Below are 12,922 nucleotides of genomic sequence, written 5' to 3' on the forward strand. Positions count from 1 at the left end.
AACTGTTGGAAGACAAATAGAGAACCCTGAAAGCATTAAGAGAAATGCAATTTGTCACATACAAGGACTCCTCAGTAAGATTATCAGCCAATTTCTCATCAGAAACCTTAGAGGCCAGGAGGTGATGGGATGACATATCGAAAGTGTGGAGGGGTGCCTGGATGGCTCAGTTGGTTCAGCACCCAACTCTTGATTTCAGTTCAGATCATGATCTCAGGGTCATGAGATCGAGCCCCATTTTGGGCTCTGCACTGGGTGTGGAGCCTGCTTAGAACTGTCCTTCACCCACTCTTGCTGTCCCTTCCCTGAATTCTCTAAAAAAATAAACTGTTGAAAGGAAAAGCCTGCCAATTGAGACTTCTATAACTAGCAAAACTGTCCTTTAAAAGATAAGGGAAAAGTTAAAATATTCCCAGATAAAGAAAAGCTGAGGGGGTTCAGGATTGATATACTTGTCCTCTAAGAAATGCTAAACAAAGTTCTTCGGTTAAAATAAAATGAGGAGAGATAGCAACTTGTACTTGGTAAAGGTAAATACACAGGCAAATATAAAATCTAGTATTTATATTTGATTTTATCAAATATAAAATCTAGTTTTGGCTTATAACTCCATATTTATATTTTACAGGATTTAAAGGACAAATACATAAAATTCTAAAATCTATGTTAATGGGTACATGATGTATGAAGATGTAACTGTGAAATGAAACAGAGGGGAAGTAGACGTAAAGGAGTTTTTAACCTACAATTCAGTTAAGCTGATATCAATTCAAAATAGATTGTTATAACTTTAATATGTTATATGTAATCTCCATGGTAACTACAATGTAACTATAGAATATGCAAAAAAAATGAGAAGGCAATAAAAATGTCACTACAAAAAAGTCAAGTAAACAGAAGAAGGTAGTAATAGAAGTGAATGATAAAAGGCTCTAAAACATTGAAAACATGACAAAAGTCCTTCTTTATTGATAATTAATTTAAAAGTAAATGGATTACATTTCAGAATCAAAAGGCACAGAGTGGAGGACTAGAGTTCAAAAAATGACAACATATTTAGGTCTACAAGATACTCATTTTAGATCTATAGATATACGTAGAATGAAGGTGAAAAGATGAAAAAAGGCACTCTGTAGAAAGAGTAATCAAAGGAGAACTATGCTAATATTAGACAAAATAAACTAAGTCAAAAACTGTTACAAGATGGGGCGCCTGGGTGGCTCAGTGGGTTAAGCCTCTGCCTTCAGCTCAGGTCATGGTCTTAGGGTATTGGGATTGAGCACCGCATGGGGCTCTCTGCTCTTTGGGGAGCCTGCTTCCCCCCCCCCCGACTACTTGTGATCTTTCTCTCTGTCAAATAAATAAATAAAATCTTAAAAAAAAAAAACTGTTACAAGAGAAAAAGGACATTATATATTAACAGAACATCAAGAATATACAATTATAACACATGTACGCACCAAATTCAAGAGCTCTAAAATACATGACACAAACACTGACAATATCTAAGGGAGAAATAACACTACAATAATAGGTCGAGACCTCAATATCCTACTTCCTACTTCTGATAACAAATGGGAAAGCCTTATAAAATATCAATAAAAAGTAGACTACTTAACATCACAGATCAATTGCACCTGACTGACATAAAGAGAAAAATCCACCCAACAACAAAGAATATACACTTCTCTCAACCATACGTGGAATATCCTCCAGGTTAGATCATATGTTAGGTCAAAAATCAAGTCTTTTAAAAACCCAACAGCATACAAAGCATCTTTTCTGGTCACAATGGAAAGAAACTAAAAAACATTAACAGAAGGAAATGAAAAATATTTGGAAACTAAATAACATACTCCTCAACACAAATAGGTTAAACAAAAAATAACACTAGGAAAATATCTTGAGACAAATGAAAAACAGAAATTTGAAAAATTGAAATGGGAGGGATGCCTGGGTGGCTCAGTGGGTTAAAGCCTCTGCCTTCGGCTCAGGTCATGATCCCAGAGTCCTGGGATCGAGAGTCCCATATCGGGCTCTCTGCTCGGCAGGGAGCCTGCTTCACCCTCTCCCTCTGCCTGCCTCTCGGCCTACTTGTGATCTCTGTCTGTCAAATAAATAAACAAAATCTCAAAAAAAAAAAATTGAAATGGGAGAGGAGTTAAGATGGCAGAGGAGTAGGGGACACTTAGTTTCTCTATTTCCTCAAATATAGCTAGACAACTATCAAATCACTCTGAACACCTGTGAAATTAATCAGAGATCTGAGAAAAGAAATGCTGCAATTCTATAAATAGAAAAGCGACCACTTTCTGGAAAGTGCAGAGACTTGGATACGGGGTGATACACTGGATGATATGGTGGAGATCCCAAGTGTAGGAACAGGGAAGCCAGCTGAAAACAGTTGAGGTACCAGTTTTCTGCTCCATTTTGCCATAAACTCTGACCCACTGCACAGTCCTGCTACCGCTTTCTTGGCAAGGTTCTAGCAAAAGGCAGAAGCATGGTGAGAACCCCCCCGCCCCCCTCACACACACACAGCAGGAACAGTGTGGGTTCACAACACAGGTGTCCACAAAATTTGAATTTTGAAACTCAGTTACATGCCTGAGATAAAAATGTTCATAGGCCAGATGAACACAGAGCTCTGATGAAAGTAAGGGGGACAAGAGTAATTGACTGCTTTTTTGTGAGAACTCACTGAAGAGTGAAGAGCATGAACTTTCAGCACCAGGGCTAGAGACTGGGGTGCCGCCATTTTCATCCTACCACTCAGTACTGAAAGCCTTCAGGGAGCAAAACAGCACCACATAGTGGAATCTGAAGCCACTTACACTGTGCCTGGCCCCTTGACAAGTCAGGAGCATTTCCACTAGGGCAAGGGCATTAGAGAATCCATGCAATGGGCCTCTCTTACAGAAGACCAGATGGGACAACTGGCCTGCACCAAGTTTACTGACTATAGAGGGCTGCAAAGTTCTTGAGGAAAACATTACTATGTAACATCCATGGGGTTTTTTTTTTTAAGTCTTTCATTATTTTTTGTTATTTTCTTATTTTTCAATTCTATTTTTTAAAAATGTTTATACATTATATATAATTTTTTCATTTTTTCTTTTCATTGTGTATTATTGTATGCATATACAGAAGTTTAAAAAAATAGAAAAATTTCTCTTTCTTATTTTGGGATCAAGTTTCTTTAAACATGCAGACCAAAACACACTGAAGATCTAGTTTTTTGGGGGGCAGGGGATTGGTTCTTGCTTTTTTCTTGTTTTGTGTTTTTTTTTCTTCTTTTCTGTTGTCATTGTTATTGTCTTTTCTCTTTCTTCTGTTCTTTTTCTGGACAAAATGATGACATGGAGACATTCACTCCAAAAGATAGAACACAATGTAATATTCACTGCCAGGGATTTAACGCGGATATAAGTAAGATATCTGAACTAGAGTTTAAAGCAACAATTTTATAGATACTAACTAGGTAGGCTTGAAAAAAGCACAGAAGACCTAGAGAATCCCTCATTATAGAAATAAAAGAACTAAAATATAGTCATGCTAAAATTAAAAATGCACATCTGGGTTCTTTCCACACTTTGGCTACTGTAGACATTGCTGCTGTAAACATTGGCATGCATGTGCTTCTTGAATCATCATGTTTATACTTTGGATAAATACCTAGTAGTGCAATTGCTGGGTCATAGAGTAGTTCTACTTTTAACTTTTTGAGGACCTCCATACTGCCTCCCAGACTAGCTGCACCAGTTTGTATTCCCATCAAGAGTTTAAGAGGGTTCCCCTTTTTCCACATCCTTGCCAACATGTTGTTTGCTGACTTGTTAATATTAGCCATTCTCACTGGTGCAAGGTGGTATCTCATTGTGGTTTGATTTTTATTTCCCTGATGATGAGGGATGTTGAAATTTTTTGATGTGTCTTTTGGCCATTTGTGTCTTTTTTGGAGAAATCTACTCCTGTCTTCCCATTTCTTGACTGGATTTTTTGTTTCTAGGCTGTTGAACTTGATAAGTTCTTTATAGATTTTGGATACTAGCCCTTTATCTGCTAAGACATTTGCAAATATCTTCTGTCATTCCATAGATTACTTTTTAGTTTTGTCAACTGTTTCCTTTGCTGTGTAAAAGCTTTTTATCTTGATGAAGCCCAGTAGTTCATTTTTGCTTTTCTCTTTCCTTTGGAGATGTGTTTAGTAAGAAGTTGCTGCAGCTGAGGTTGAAGAGGTTGCTGCTTATGTTCTCCTCTAAGATTCTGATGGATTCTTGTCTCACACTTACGTCTTGCATCCATTTTGAGTTTATCTTTGTATATGATGTAAGAGAATAGTCAAGTTACGTTCTTCTCCATGTGGCTGTCCAGTATTTCCAACACAATTTAAGAGACAGTCCATTTTCCATTGGATATTCTTTCCTGCTTTGTTGAAAACTAGTTGACCACAGAGTCGAGGGTCCATTTCTGGGTTCTTTATTTTGATCCATTGATCCACGTGCCTGTTTTTGTGCCAGTATCATACGTCTTGATTACAGCTTTGTAATACAGCTTGAAGTCTGGAATTGTGATGCCTCCAATTTTAGTTTTCTTTTTCAGCATTCCATTGGCTATTTGGGGGCTTTTCTGGTACTGTACAAATTTTAGAATTATTTGTTTCAGCTCTATAAAAAATGTTGACAGTAGTTTGATAGGGATTGTGTTGAATGTGTAGATTTCTCTGGGTAGCATAGATGTTTCAACAACATTTGTTCTTCCCATTCATGAGCATGGAATGTTTTTTCACTTCTTTGTATCTTCCTTAATTTTTTTCACAAGTGTTCTGTAGTTTTGTTTTAATTTTTTTTATTAACATGTATTATTATTTGTTTCCGTGGTACAGGTCTGTGAATCATCAGTCTTATACAATTCACAGCACTCACCATAGCACGTAACTTACCCAATATCTATCACCCAGTCCCCCCAGCCCCCCTACCCCCTTCCCTTCCAGCAACCAGTGTTCTGAAGTTTTTAGAGTACAGATCCTTTATCTCTTGGTTGGGTTTATTCCTAGGTATTTTATAGTTTTTATTCCAACTGTATATGGGATCAATTCCTTGATTTCTCTTTCTTCTGCCTCCTTGTTAGTATATAGAAATGCAACTGACTTCTGTGCATTAATTTTATATCCTGCCACAGACTCCCATGGTTTATCCCCCCCTCCGATTTCTCCCAACACCCTTCTCCTCTCCTTCTCCCAATGTCCTCCGTGTTATTCCTTATGCTCCACAAGTAAGTGAAACCATATGATAATTGATTCTCTCTGCTTGACTTATTTCACTCAGCATAATCTCCTCCAGTCCCGTTCATGTTGTTACAAAAGTTGGGTATTCATCCTTTCTGATGGAGGCATAATATTCCATTGTATATGTGAACCATATCTTCTTTATCCATTTGTCTGCTGAAGGACATCTTGGCTCTTTCCACAGTTTGGCGACTGTGGTCATTGCTACTATGAACACTGGGGTACAGATGGCCCTTCTTCTCACTACATCTGTATCTTTGGGGTAAATAACCAGTAGTGCAATTGCAGGGTCATAGGGTAGTTCTATTTTTAATTTCTTAAGGAACCTCCACACTGTTTTCCAAAGTGGCTGCACCAACTTGCATTCCCACTAACAGTGTAAAAGGGTTCCCCTTTCTCCACGTCCTCTCCAACGCTTGTTTACTGTCTTGTTCATTTTGGCCATTCTAACTGGTGTAAGGTGGTATCTCAATGTGGTTTTGACTTGAATATCTCTGGTGGCTAATGATGACAAACATTTTTTCACATGTCTGTTAGCCACTTGTACGTCTTCTTTGGAAAAGTGTCTGAGATACAGTAGAACACATCAATGAAACTACAAGCTGGTTCTTTGGAAGAATCAATAAAATCAATAATCCACTGGCCAAACTAATCCAAAAGAAAAGAGAGAACCCAAAATTAATAAAATTATGGAAGAAAGGGGAGAGATCACGACTAACACCAAGGAAATAGAAACAATCATCAGATATTACTGTCAACAGTTATATGCCAATAAGTTAAGCAACCTAGAAGAAATGGATGCATTCCTAGAAACCTATAAACTTCCAAGATTGAAACAGGAAGAAATTGACAACCTGAATAGACTAATACCTAGTAACAAGTTTGAAACAGTGATCAAAAATCTCCCAAGGGGCACCTGGGTGGCTCAGTGGGTTAAAGCCTCTGCCTTCAGGTCATGATCCCAGGGTCCTGGGATTGAGCCCCACGTCGGCCTCTCTGCTCGGCAGGGAGCGTGCTTCCCTTCCTCTCTCTCTGCCTGCCTCTGCCTACTTGTGATCTCTGTCAAATACATAAATAAAATCTTAAAAAATAAAAAAACTCCCAAAAAACCAGAGCCCAGGACCTGATGGATTTGCTGGGGAATTCTACCAAACATTCAAAGAAGAAATAATACCTATTTGCCTGAAGCTATTTCAAAAAATAGAACAGAAGGAAAACTCCCAGACTCTTTCTATGAAGCCAGCATTACCCTGATCCCCAAACCAGGCAAAGACCCCATCAAAAAGGAGAATTTCAGACCAATATCCCTGATGAATATGAATGGCAAGATTCTTAACAAGGTCCTAACTAATAGGATCTAATAGTGCATTAAAAAGATTATCCACCATGACCAAGTGGGATTCATCCCTGGGTTGGAGGAGTGGTTCAACATTTCGCAAATCAATCAATGTGATAGAACACATCAATAAGAGAAGAGACAAGAACCACATGGTCCTCTTAATTGATGCAGAAAAAGCATTTGACAAAATCCAGGATCCATTCCTAATTAAAACGCTTCAAGGTATAGGGATAGAGGGAACATTCCTCAGCTTCATAATTTATCTATGAGAAACCCACAGCGAATATCATTCTCAATGGGAAAAAGCTGACAGCCTTTGAGATCAGTAACAAGACAAGGATGCTCACTCTTGCCACTGTTGTTCAACATAGTATGAGAAGTCCTAGCAACAGCAATCAGACAACAAAAAGAAATTAAGAGGTATTCAAATTGGCAAAGAAGAAGTCAAACTCACTCTCTTCGCAGATGACATGATACTCTATGTGGAAAAGCTGAAAGACTCCACCCCCAAACTACTAGAACTCATACAGCAATTCAGTAATGTGGCAGGTCACAAAATCAGTGTAGCAGAAATTGGTTGCTTTCTTATACACTAGCAAAGTAACTGTAGAAAGAGAAATTAGAGAATTGATTCCATTTACTATAACACCAAGAACCATAAGATCCTGGGAGTAAACCTAACCAAAGAGGTAAAGGACCTGTACTCGAGGAACTACGAACACTCATGAAAGAAACTGAAGAAGACAGAAAAAGATGGAAAAGCATTCCATGCTCACGCATCGGAAGAATAAACATTGTTAAAAATATCTATACTGCCTGCAGCAATCTATACTTTCAATGCCATCCGGATCAAAATTCCACTAGCATTTTTCAAAATGCTGGAACAAACAATCCTAAAATTTGTATGGAGCCAGAAGAGACCCCAAATTGTTAAGGAAATGCTGAAAAAGAGAAACAAAACTGGGGGCATCACGTTGCCTGATTTCAAGCTTTACTACAAAGCTGTAATCACCAAGACAGCATGATACTGACACAAAAACAGACACACAGACCAGTGAAGAGAGTAGAGAGCCCAGATGTGGACCCACAACTCTATGGTCAACTAATCTTCGACAAAGCAGGAAAAAATATACAGTGGAAAAAAGACAGTCTCTTCAATAAATGGTACTGGGAAAATTGGACAGCTATGTATAGAAGAATGAAGCTTGACTATTGTCTTACACCATAAACAAACTCAAAACGGATAAAAGACCTCAACGTGAGGCAGGAATCTGTCAAAATCCTAGAGAACATGGGCAGTAATCTCTTCAACTTCGGCTACAACAACTTCTTCCAAGACATGTCTCCAAAGGCAAAGGAAACAAAAGCAAAAACGAACTTTTGGGACTTCATCAAGATCAAAAGCTTCTGCACAGCAAAGGAAACAGTCAACAAAACAAAGAGGCAACCCACTCAATGGGAGAAGATATTTGCAAATCACACTACAGACAAAGGGCTGATGTCCAAGATCTATAAAGAACTCCTCAAACTCAACACTCAAAAAACAGATAATCATGTCAAAAAATGGGTAGAAGATATGAACAGATACTTCTCCAAAGAAGACATACAAATGGCTAACAGACACATGAAAAAATGTTCATCATCATTAGCCACCAGGGAGATTCCAATCAAAACCACACTGAGATACCACCTTACAGCTTACAATGGCCAAAGTTAACAAGACAGTGATAGCAGTGTTAAATGGAAATACATATTTGTAAACACATTAAAAAAGAAACAGCAAACCAACAATCTAACTTTATGCTTTAGGAACTAGAAAAATAAAAACTAAACCAAACTCTAGTGCAAGGAAGGACAAATAAAGATTAGAGTGGTGATAAGGAACTAGAAAATTTTAAAAAAGGAGAAAAAAAAGTCAATGAAAGCAAAAGTTGAAAGAACCATTTCCTGGTTTCAATGATGTACAATTATTTTTTTAAGTTCCTATATTATTTATTTCTGCTCTAATCTTTATTATTTCCTTCTTTCTGCTGTCTTTAAGCTTCATTTGTTCCTTTTCCAGGTCCTTTAATTGTAAGGTTAGGTTGTTTGGGATTTTTGTCAATTCTAAATTCATTTTTTAAAGATTTTATTTATTTATTTGAGAGAGCGAGAGCACACACAAACAGGGGAAACAGCAGAGGGAGAGAGAGAAGCAGGCTCTTTGCTGAGCAGGGAGCCCGATGGGGGGCTTGATCCCAGGACCCTGGAATCACAACCTGAACCAAAGGCAGATGCTTAACCGACTGAGGCACCCATGTGCCCCTAAGTTCATTTTTTTAAAGATTTTATTTTTATGTAATCTCTATACCCAATGTGAGGATCGAACTTAGAACTCCAAGTTCAAGAGTCACATGCTTCAATGACTGAGCCAGCCAGGCACCCTAAGATTTTTCTTGCTTCTTGAGGTAGGCCTGAATTGTTATATTCTTCCCTGTTAGTACTGTTTTTGCTATATCCCACTTTAGACCACTGTGTTTAATTTTCATTTGTTTCCCTATATTGTTTTATTTCCTCTTCAATTTGTTTAGTAACATATTTCTAACCTCTATGTATTTGGAGTCTTTCCAATTTTTTTTTTTGTGGTTGATTTCTAGAAAGGTTGGTTCTTTTCAATTGAAATTGACAACTCTTTACACAAAGAAAAAGAGAAGAATCAACTTAGTAAAATCAAAAAGGAAGTGGGAACATGATGACCAATTTTATAGGAGTCAAAAGGATTACAAGAAAGTACTAAAGACAACTGCATGCCAAGAAATTGAATAATCTAGATGAAATGGACAAATTCCTAGAAACACACTATAAGACTGACCAAGGGAGAAAGAGAAACTCTGAACAGATCAATAACAAGTAAGGAAATTGAATCAGCAATCAAAAACCTTCTAAAAAGAAAATCCCTGGGCCAGATGGCTTCACTTGTGAATTCTATCAAAAATTTAATGATGAATTAACACCAACCTTCCTGAAACCCTTCCAAAAAATCGAAGGAGTAGGAACAATTCCTAACTCATTCTATGAGGCAAACATTATCAAAGCCATATGAAGACACACAACACTCCAGACAACTACCTCTTATGAGCGTCAATCAGTGCAAAATCCTCAACAAAGTATTAGCACAAATCAAATTCAGCAGCATATTAAAAGGATACTGCATCATGACCTAGTAGGATTTATTCCTAGAATATAAGGATGATTTGACACATGAAAATCAATTAATGTTATATACCACAGCAAGAAGTAGTAAAAATTCCATATATGATCCCTTCAATCAATGTAGAAAAAGGATCTGACATATTTTAGCACCCTTTCATTATAAAAACTCTCAATGTACTAGGAATTTAGGGAAACCCCATCAACATAAAGACCATATATGAAAACCCACAGGTTTTCTAAGCAGGCAGAGGAAAAGCTGTTATTTCTTCACTAAGATTGGAAACAAGATCAGGATGTACGTTTTTGCCACTGCTATTTAACAAATTATTATTAAGTTCTAGCTGGAGTAATTAGGCAAGAAAAAGTAAGTAAAAGACATCCAAATTGAAAAGAAGTAATATTATCCATTTTTGCAGATAACATGATCTTATATGTACAAAACCCTAAGTAGGCCAAAAAATACTTGCAGGGCTAATAAATGAATTCAGAAAAAAATGTAGGAACAAAATCAATACACAAAACCCCCATGTATTTCTACATTCTGACAGTCTAAAAAGGAAATTAAGAAAATAATTCTTTTAAAATAGAATACAAAAGAATATACTTAGGAATAAACTTAAGGAGGGAATAGACTTGTATGTTTATACACCATACCAGACTGCTGAAAGAAATGAAAGAAGACACAAATAAGAGGAAAGACATCCCACATTCATGGACTGGAAAACCTAATATTGTTGACAATGCTACCCAAAACAATCTACAATTCAATGCAATCTCTATTAAAATTTCAGTGATGTTTCAGGCAGAATAGAAAAACCCATTCTCAAAGTCATATGAAATCTCAGGGGACCCCAAACTGCCAAAACAAACTTGAAAAAGAACAAAGTTGGAGGGCTCAAACATCTTGATTTCCAAAGTTGCTACAAAGCTAGCTATAATCAAAAGTGTGCTACTGACATAAGGACAGATAGACCGATGGAATAAAATAAGACATCTCAGATATAAACCTTCACATATATGGTTAACAGTATTAACATGCATGCCCAGACCATTCAATGGAGAAAAAGACCATCTTTACAAATGAATGGTGCAGAAAAAAGTGGACATTCACATGGAAAAGAATGAAACTGGACCTTTCTCTTATACCATATACAAAAATTAACTCTAAATGAATCAAAGATCTAAATGTAAGAGCTGGGGCGCCTGGGTGGCTCAGTAGGTTAAAGCCTCTGCCTTCGGCTCGGCTCGGGTCATGATCCCAGGGTCCTGGGATCGCCCCGCATTGGGCTCTCTGCTCAGCGGGGAGCCTGCTTCCCACTCTCTCTCTGCCTGCCTCTCTGCCTGCTTGTGATCTCTGCCTGTCAAATAAATAAATTTAAAATAAATAAATAAATAAATGTAAGAGCTAAAACTGTAGAACTCTTAGAAGAAAACACAGGGGAAAAGCTTTATAATGCTAGATTCAGCAATGATTTTTTGGCTATGACACAAAAGCACAGGCAACAACAAAAATAAACAGACTATCAGTAACTTTTGTGGGTCAAAGAATGCTATCAAGAGAGTGAAAAGGGAATCCACAGAATAGGAGAAAATATCTGAAAATGACATATCTGATAAAGGATTGTATCCCTAGTGTATGTAGAACTCCAACCCCGCAACAAAATAATCCAACCCAAAAGAAAGGACTTGAAAGGCTTTTCTTCAAAGAGGATAGATAAATAAGCAATAAATAAGCACATGAAAAAATACTCAACATAAAATGCAAATCAAAATCACAAGATACTATTTCATACCCATTAGGATATGATTACTACAAAACTCCAGAAAACATTGTTGGTGAGAATATGAGAAACTGCAAGTAAAATGTATAGCTACACTAGAAAACTCTGATGTTGCCTCAAAAAGTTAAACATAAAATTATCATATGCCACTAAACTGGACACTTAAAAAATGATTAAAAAGGTAATCTTTTTATGTACATTTTACCACTATAAGAATGTTTAAAATACATGCACATGACTTATAACTTAAATGTTACAATTAAAGACCATATGTGAGATAGCATCAATAGGGAAGACTGAAGAATATCAACCAATTCATTGACAGTATATTGAGCCTATGTCCTTGGCATCTTAATGGGATTAAAAAGAAGAAAAACTAAGGGTCAAATGGATAGGCACCATTATGAAACATACTTCTTTTGTCACATCAAAACTTTTATGTTCCTATTTCTTGAAATGAAAATGTGATTAAAAATTATTAAAGATCATATATATCAAAGAATTTTTAAAGTAATGGATATGCAGCTATGTGGTATTTGTTTAGAAATGAATGTCAGAAAAAAAAAGAAATGAATGTCAGAAAGTATTAGAGTATTACTTGCTCTGATGCAAATAAACATATGAAAAAATGGAGTGATGTGTGAGAAAAAGCATTGCATTTTCCCAAGTGAAATTCTACAACATGCAGATTTTGAAAGTAATTTTCCATGCTTCTTTAAGAAAGAGGCTTATTTATTTAAAAGTTAGCTATAGGACCAGATGGCAAATAGCCAAAAATTTTTTTAAATGTACTAATTGTTCTTCATTTTCAAGCTGTAGACATCAGTCTGTAGGGATCACCCAAACCTTCCAAACATGCCTAAAAGTTACTCAGTACTTCAATCTATACAAAGAATCAAAGTGACAAGTTCATGTTAAAAACTTCAGTTTCACTGAGTCTGTATTTTTAAGTTATTACCTGGAATCAAGAGAAGTAAAAAGTTGATCAAACTGTTTCTCCAGGACCTCTATAAGACTGACTGTTTCCTCTTTTGTTTGATTGTGTATATGTTCCAGCATCTGGAAAGAACATAATACAAAGATCTAATTTGGTATTTTTATTTTGTAAAAATTGTACTGTTCAAATAATTTTAAAATTAAAAGGTACTTTTTGAACTTTTCAAAGTAGCCATACAAGAGAAGATTAGGTGATAAAAATGGAATAAGTTACAAGGTTCAACTTTAAATCCTGGTACTTGTCAGCAAGATCACATCTTTGTTGGCACTGTGCACTGATAAACTGGAAAAAAGGCTTAGAAAATCCACTAAGTTTTCTAAACTTCT

The 12,922-nt window shown here is 36.5% G+C and overlaps 1 protein-coding gene across 1 annotated transcript in view; it reads right to left on the minus strand.

Annotated features, from left to right (window-relative positions):
- LOC111159926 (ring finger protein 17) overlaps nt 1-12,922 on the minus strand; it is a 162,528-nt gene that overhangs the window by 128,587 nt on the left and 21,019 nt on the right. Inside the window, exon 6 of the mRNA XM_022522609.1 lies at nt 12,558-12,658. Within this exon, the coding sequence (XP_022378317.1) occupies nt 12,558-12,658 (101 nt within the window). The remainder of the gene's footprint in view (nt 1-12,557; nt 12,659-12,922) is intronic.

The sequence above is a fragment of the Enhydra lutris genome, unplaced genomic scaffold (genome assembly GCF_002288905.1).
Source record: "Enhydra lutris kenyoni isolate GAN:26980312 unplaced genomic scaffold, ASM228890v2 scaffoldscaffold71, whole genome shotgun sequence".
NCBI classification, from domain to species: domain Eukaryota; kingdom Metazoa; phylum Chordata; class Mammalia; order Carnivora; family Mustelidae; genus Enhydra; species Enhydra lutris.